At 46.7% G+C, this 8,230-nt stretch overlaps 1 protein-coding gene across 1 annotated transcript in view; it reads right to left on the bottom strand.

Annotated features, from left to right (window-relative positions):
* Positions 1-5,672, bottom strand: part of LOC107111907 (mucin-5B-like) — a gene marked incomplete at its 3' end in the record, with an annotated part of 105,586 nt that extends 99,914 nt beyond the window's left edge. The window contains 2 exon segments of the mRNA XM_015412953.1: positions 4-212; positions 5,597-5,672. Of these exon segments, the coding sequence (XP_015268439.1) occupies positions 4-212; positions 5,597-5,672 (285 nt within the window).
* Between the last annotated feature and the right edge of the window lie 2,558 nt (positions 5,673-8,230).

Below are 8,230 nucleotides of genomic sequence, written 5' to 3'. Positions count from 1 at the left end.
CACTCCATCTATGTTAGCAGTGAAATAGATGGCAGTCCTATTATTGACACTCCTCCTGATCTGGATATTGAAATCCTGATAGCTGTCGTTGCAGTGTGAAGCAAAAACATATTGGCAGGTTCCAGGGAAGTCAAATTTGACCCGGTCAAACGTCACAAAGTGGAAATTGCCCCATGTGGAACATTCACTTGCAGTGACTGCAGGACGCTGAACTGCAGAAGACAATCGAGATGGTGAAAACAACAGAGTCCACTGAAGCGTTTATTTACATAGCACCGAGTCTAAGTAGGAGAGACTGGAATAAGTGAGAATCAGTTCAGTCCCTTTTCCCAACTAAGACATTCAAGAGGAGCAAAGATGTACATGTACACTATGCCTTTGAACATCCCTTCCAGGAATATGAGAATGTAAACTCATTTGCCTCTTCTCCTGACAGAGCTGGATATATGGGAGCACAGAGCTTGAAGAACTATTATCTCCCGACATTATCTCCTGAAAATATTGCTTGGGTCTTTCAGCATGACTGTGGGGTCTTCTTATGAATTATGCACTGGAAGGGTCTACACTAGGGATGAGCATGAACCCCCAAATGAACCCAAGTTTGAGCATGCTGGTTAAATGCCATTGGAGTCCACCACTGACCCACAGTCCATCCAAAGGCATTTAAATGCCTTCAGAGCCCACCTCTGGGTCAGCTGGCTCGACTGAGCTCTGAGAGTGAGATGTGAAGGCCTTTATAAGCCTTATATGCCCTTATATGGGCAGGCCCATATATGGGCAGGCCCACTTCCAGGTGGGGCCTGCCCATATAAGGACATATAAGGTCTATAAAAGCCTTCAGAGCCCACTTTGGAAGCTCAGTCAAGTCGGGCCACCCAACTCGACTCATCTCCCAGAGTGGGCTCCTGGAGCTCAGCCAGGCTGGCCCAACCTGGAGGTGGGCTCCAATGGCATTTAAATGCCATTGGAGCCCACCAGCAGCCCACAGCCCCACCCGAGTATTTCAGTTTACTTACAATAAACTGAAACACTCAGGTGGGGCCGTGGGCTGGTGGTAAGCTCCAACAGCATTTAAATGCCTTCAGGGCTCAGTTCTGGGTGAGGCTGTTCCACCAGCTCCCTAACTCATGAACTGAACGAACCATGAACAAGTTCAGGAAACAGAAAAGTTAGTGTAACTTTGTGATTAAATGACCCACAAACCCCAACGAGCCACCATTTCCCCAGTTCATGCCCATTTCTAGTCTACATCCACAAACCACCATTTCCCCAGTTCATACCCATACCCTAGTCTGCACCTTATGAGAAATAGCCAAGAGATACATTGGAATTGTTGGAGATGCCCTGCCCTCATTCTATCTGGAGACCAAAGAGCTTGGAGCAGCCCATCAACCACTGATGACTGTGACAAGACCAAAGCAGCAGGATCAGGTGAATTACACCATATAACTGGTCGCTGTGCCAACCAAGCCTCTGCCTGAGGGAACGCGGGTGGGGTTGCAATTGGTGACATGCAAACTTGAGGAGGATTGACTCCTAATTGACAACAGTACTGATCGTCTTTGGGGGTAAAATCGATTAGGAGGATTAAGTACATGCATATTCCCTCTTTCAAACAACTCTAGCCAATTTTCTGATCAAGGTTTATAACAAGTAGATCGAGCAAAGGAATTGGGCCTGGGGCTGTGTGGACAGAGTATGTCCATGCAGTTCGCCATCCAGAGAAGGATACATGCGACAAAGCTGACTTTTGCATGTGTACACACTCACTGAAACAAAAGCAATGTAGGAGAATACCTTGTGATTTACAGTGCAATCCTATACAGAGTTACTCTGGTTAATACAATTGAATCCAATGGGTTTAGTATAGAGTAACTCTGAATAGGATTGCATTGTTGGTCCAACTGCTATTGGTGGAAATTAAATGGGTATATCAACTTTCTCTCAATGAGTTTACAACCAATGGATTTGCTTCACTTGCGGGTGACAGGAGGAATGGGCTTATTCTTGTGACTACTTTAGGTTTTCATAAGTATCGAGTTCTCCTTTTGCCAACCTGGCATGATGGAGCGGAGGTAAGGTGGATGGAGAGGGGGACACTGTATTACCGCATTCTTATGTAGTATTTGCAGGAAATATGCCAAAAAAGTAGGATATCAACATTCAAATCAAAATTATTTCCTACTCGGTGAGCTCTGGTTGTGAAATATTGAGAATAAGGAACTGAGAAGGTTTATTAAAAGTTTTTATAAGGTTGCCCTGACCTGGATAGCCCAGGCAAGCCTGATCTCGTCAGATCTCAGAAGCTAAGCTGGGCCAACCCTGGCAAATATTTGGAAGAGTGATCTCCAAGGAATACCAGGGCTGGGACGTGGAGACAGGTTATCAAGCCACCTCTCTGAAATGTCCTAGACCCACTAGGAATCGCCAGGAGTCACTATGACCTTTAGGCTCGCAAGCACACACACCCCAAAAAAGTTTTTATAAGGTTAATAAAAGATTTTAAAATAAGGCTAATGTGCCAGGAATAGACAGGCATCCCTGGGAATCTGATATATATAATTGCCCTAATGCGTTGCCACTTTCCGGCTCTCCCATTGGCGGTGCTGTGTACTCCATCAGCTATTGGACCATCAACTGCCAATCAAGAGTATTTGCATGTCATTGGCTGGGTACTGAGTTCGTTCCTCTTCCCCACCCACTGCTACCTTAGCCACTGTTCCCTGTCAGAATAAACCACCAAAATGACTGTGTCTCCTGATTAAGACATTTCTCCTTCTTGGCTCCTGTGGGACTAACTTTTCCCTCAGTGGCTGTTGCTAGGCAACCAAGTTTGGTTCTGTCAGTAAACAGGCAAAGCCAGTAGGCCCTATCCAGGCCTTTGTGGGGAACTCATTGGGACCAGTCCTGACTAGGGTTGCCAGCTTCAGGTTGGGAGTCCTGAAGATTTTCTGGTGGAGTCTATGTAAGCCAGGGTTTGGGGAGGGGAGAGGCCTCAGCTGAATAGAATGCTACAGAGTCCACCCTCCAAAGCACCCTCCAAAGCAGGTGAGGGCTGGAGATAATTCAGAATTACAACTGCTCTCAGATGGCAGAGCTCAGTTTCCCTGGAAAAAATGGCTGCTTTGCAGGGGGTACCCTGTGTCATAATACTCTGCTGAGGTTGCTTCCCTCCTGCTTGGGTCCCCACTGTGGAGAAAGACTACTTTTCCTAGGTAGAGGCTGCAGGTGGTGGTGGGGAGATGGAAATCTGAAGTCAGAATGGCAGATAAAGGTATGCTGATGGTTGGCTGGGAGGAGAGATAGGATTGCCACCTCCAGGTTGGGAAATTCCTGGAGATTTGAGAGGTGGCGCCTGGAGAGGGGGGGCTTGGGGGTGGATCCTCAGACAGGTATGCCATATTCTACCTTCCAAACCAGCCATTTCCTCCTGGGGAATTATAGTTGCCGATCTGCAGGGGAGGGCTGGAGATCACTCAGAATTACGACTACTCTTCAGATGGCAGAGATCAGTTCCCCTGGAGAAAACGGTAAGCTCTGTGTCATTATACCCTGCTGAGATCACCACAGCAAATTGACACTGAGTGCCCAGGGCCAGGCACCCACCCAGAGCCTCTTTCTAGAGCTCATTGTATTTTTTTCCACGATGGGCCTTATTCCTAGTGTGATATAAAGTACAAAATTGTGTACTTTTCAGCAGAGAACAAATGTAACTATCTTAATTTTTTGTTGGTGCTGAGTTTGTAAAAACTAATTTAATGTCTGTGTTAGCTGTTTGTATGCTACAAGGGCTGGCCTGAACACTAAGTAAACCTAGGTAATCACATAGGGCACTGGATTTTTGAGGGATACCTACAGTTCAGAGGACGGCGGAACACAGGAAGGCCTGGCGTGATCTAGTCCATGGGGTTGCAAAGAGTCGGACTCGACTGTGCGACTGAACAACAACAACAACAGTTGCCTACCTCCAGGTGAGGCCTGGAGATCCCCAGCTATTACAATTGACAGAGATCAGATCCCCTGGAGAAAATGGCTGCTTTGGAGGGTGGCCTATATGGCATTGTACCCTGATGAGGACCCTCCCCTCCTCAAACTCTGCCCTCTCCAGATTCTACCCCTGAATCTCCAGGTATTTCTCCACCCGGACCTGGCAACTCAAGGGTGCCAAAAAGGTGACAAGAACATCCTGTACTGGTTTGAAGGGAAGCTTAGTGTTAATTGGCTTCCAGAGTCTCCATGTGTGTTGATTCTGGTCTGGTCTTCTGTAGCAGCCCTGATGGTACATGGAGGGCTTTTGAAGGGCTCATCTATTTTTATTTTCACATTGTTCATTTTGAATGCCCACTTGTGGGGGTTGGGGGGTAGGGTTGCCAGATTCAGGTTGGAGCCTGAGTAGGACAGGGACCTCAGTGATGTACAATGCCACCCTCCAAACCACCCATTTTCTTCAGAAGAACCAAACTCTGTAGTCTGTTGATGAGCAGTAGTTCCAGGCAGGCCCGTAGCTAGGACCTTTTCAGTGGGGGGGCCCTGGGGAAAGTGGGGGGGCCGCAAGTCATTGTTCTTACCTAGGGTTGCCAAGTCAAAATAATGCCGTAATGGGGGACTCCTGGCGCGAGGAGGGGGCCTGCAAAACCCATGGGGGGCCGGGCCCCGTGGGCCCCATGCGAGCTACGGGCCTGGTTCCAGGGGATCCTCAGGTCCCACCTGGAGGCTGGCATCCTTACCAATAAGTAAAACGTTCATTCTACACTTCTCACTGTACTATTTATTGAATGGTGTGAGCGTGCGTGTCTGCACGTGCGCCAAAGTCATCATTCACCCAGGACATTGAAAAGCCTTGGGTCAGCCCTGTGAATGACCACTCTCAGTTGCTCTTAATGATATCATAATGCAATCAGATCTGATTGGCTACATCACATTGTGGTGTCCTTGCATTTATCATGGGGCCCCAGAGGGTGTGGAGTCAACCATGTGCCTGAGGAAAGCAACAACAAACAAGGTTGCCAAGCAGGATCAATAAAAGGTAAACAATCTGAATACATTTCAAGAGAAATTACTAGTTCACACCAATTGTTAGTTTTTTAATCAAAGAGACAACGGTAGAGAATATTTGGGGCACCTCTAATGCGAAATGAACTTTGAAGCAGGATCATTTTGAAATCTACAAAGCATAATATATTCATACAGTGCCGGGAAATGTAGGCTATCAAACACTTGGAAAGAATACATTCGTGTGCCCTGCACAATTGACACAGAGTACTCAGTTTTGTTTCCCATTATCTCAGAATACAAAGTACCGCTTGAGAAGCTGCCCTGCTGGAGTAGCAAAATGACTGCCCTTACATAATGCAACAAAAACACTGGGCCATCATCCAACCATAGCTGTGCACTTTTGTTTCCCATTGCTTTTAAGTGAAATAGCGAAGAATGTGTTTATTTCTCACCCACTGATATCAGTGGAACTGAACAGCACTTTAACGATGCTGAATCACACATACAGTTATTGCATTTGCAGCATGATATTATACAGACAGCCCACATCTAATATTTATAAACATCTAGATGAAGACTATGAGAAGGAGATTTTTCTTACCTATCTGTACTGGTGTTTTGCTGTCGCCGCAACTGCTGAGTAAGCACAGAATCCATAACTGGCATCCTTTCTTCATGTTGTTATAGGATATACAAAGTGGTAACACAAAAAATCTCTCAGGAGTGGATTTATTTCCTAGTGTATAGGCACATTTTATAGCCTAGTTATTCTGACTTGTAAACAGAACTTCAAGGGCAGGGCCCTTACAAGGTGGAGCACTGAAGTTTCCCCCCCCCCTTCACTGATTTATGAGGACTGAGAGGGAACTGATTCTTCTTCCAGGTTTGAAATGACTAAGGTATTTGTTTCCTGGATTCTATCATGTTGAATTTAACCTTTGGTTTCATTTGGAATCCAAGCTTGGGACTGTTTCACCTTCAGTCAGGAGTCAAGAAGCCCTTCCCTATGTCAGCTAAGCTGCCACAGAGAGAGGGAGAAGTTCTGATTGTTATGCATTCCTTCCCATACGCTTAATTGCTTCCCAGGAGTCTGAATCGCTGTCAGTGGTCCCCATCCCTATGGAAAGGAGCCCTGTGTGTCTGGCTTTCAAGAGATCGGCATTGTTGCTTGTTTATATACTCAGTTCTGCAAATGGTTCGATATCTGTACTCCCAGGAGAAATGTGAAGGCTACTCTTGGGGTTTTTTAAAATTTCACTTTCATGACTTTACTGCCCCTAAAAACCTAGTCATCACAAACATCAGATGAGGTGGTAGATCTGTGTCTGGTGTAGAACCACTTCAAATGGCATGTGGTGCTCTCGTGATTAGATGGTCCTCTGTACAGAAACAAACAAACCAACCCTCAACACAGAGTACTGGATAGAAGAGGAAAACGTTCCCTCTGAAGCACCTTTGAGCAGGAATCTTTTTGTGTGAAGGAATATTGCATCATGGATGGACCCCAACCCCATGGCAGTCTTGTGGTATTGTCCAGACATAGGCTTTAGCTGTTCATCTGCTGTCTATGAGAAACAGGCTTAACCAGGGGTCATTTCCTGCAGGAGCGCACAGGAGCGGAGCTCTGGCAGTAAAGAGCCCAGGAGGTGGGAACATGCAACAAGCCCCACCCCCTGCTCCCAGCAGCCCTCAGTCAGCGAAAGAAGCAGCCAGGTAAGTTGCAGAACCCCTGCGCCCACCCCCCCAGTCCAAAACAGTCCGGTAACACCTTTAAGACCAAGTTTTATTCAGGTACAAGCTCTCCCTCCTCTGCGAGGACAGATCTGCACGTCCTCCCCCCCAGTAGCTAGCAATCCAAAACAGTCCAGTGGAGGCTGAGCAGTGGGTGCTGCCTTCTGACACACATCCGGTGATGTCCGGGGGTGTGGCATATGCAAATAAGTTATGCTAATGAGTTATGCTAATGAGCTCCTGCACCTCTTTTTCTACAAAATGACGTTTACTATTTTTGTTAGATTTGTTCCAAAAGTGGCCCTAGACGGTGGAGGAGCTGCAGTGAGAACGGGGCATCAGGGAGAATTTTCCCGTCGGATTCTTCTGCCAGATGTTTACTCTAGTACAAGAGACTCTACTGGTGCAAGAGACAGAGGTGGACGATTTCTCTTCCTTCCCCATCCTCACAGCAGCCAGCTGTGTTGTTTGGCCTTTTGTTCCCACAGACCCAGACATCAGCTTATTGTCGGTCAAAAGAGGCTTCCGGGGGAAGGGGAACACTTAGAACTGTGTATGTGAGTTCCTCCTGCTCATGTGTCATACAATCTAAATTAGTAGAAGAAAAAGAGTGGGATTTCTGTCTTCTGCATCTGGAATCTTCTGCCGTCTTCAGGATGGCATAGACCAGGGGTGTCGAACTCATTTGTTATGAGGGCCGGATTTGACATAAATGAGACCTTGTTGGGCCGGGCCATGTGTGTCATAAAATGTAATGCCAGGTAGCGGAGATATAAACTTTTATAAAGGACACAAACACAAAGGGTTTTTAAAACTTAAAATAAAAACATGCTTAAAACATGAGCACTCTTGCAATGTTTTGTTTCTTTAACAGTGTCTGATAACTGACACCTCTTGCTCTGAATTATTGCATCACAATGTCTGTGCTGTTGCAATCTTGAGTGTGCTGTTCAGGTGTGTATCTGTAAGCTGCAAACCTACGATGACACAGCAGCAGCAGAACTGGAAGCAGCAGCAGAAGACAGCCAGTTCCACTGCGGGCCTGGTAGAAGCCCTCCAGGGGCCTGATCTGACCCCCGGGCTGCATGTTTGACACCCCTGGCATAGACCCTTACAAGAGCTGAGTGGCATGAAAGAAATACCATGTTACTGAGTACATTCTCCCAATTTTTTTAAAAAAAGTGTAACGTTTCAACAATATTGAAACAAAATTTTGTGGGGAGTGGGTGGCCATTAAGGTGGCTGGCTGCCACCCTTGATCTTAGGAGCTCTCTGTCTCACACACATATTGAAACCCGTGTTTTAGAAACTGGGTATAGACCTCAAGGTAGCTCTCTTGAAATCCAGGCCACAGGACTCCTCCCCACAGGGCTATTTTTGGGCAGGAACACACAGGAACGGAGTTCCGGCTGGCTCCCGAGTTGGCCACACCCAACTGGAACTCATTAGCATAATAGGCCACACCCAACAGCAGAAACTCATTAGGATTGGTTACATTAGGGGT

This window comes from Gekko japonicus, unplaced genomic scaffold, assembly GCF_001447785.1.
Source record: "Gekko japonicus isolate JY-2015 unplaced genomic scaffold, Gekko_japonicus_V1.1 scaffold2018, whole genome shotgun sequence".
Classification (NCBI taxonomy): Eukaryota; Metazoa; Chordata; class Lepidosauria; order Squamata; family Gekkonidae; genus Gekko; species Gekko japonicus.
The sequence above is the reverse complement of the archived record's forward strand: the minus strand, read 5'-3'. Positions and strand labels throughout refer to the sequence as shown.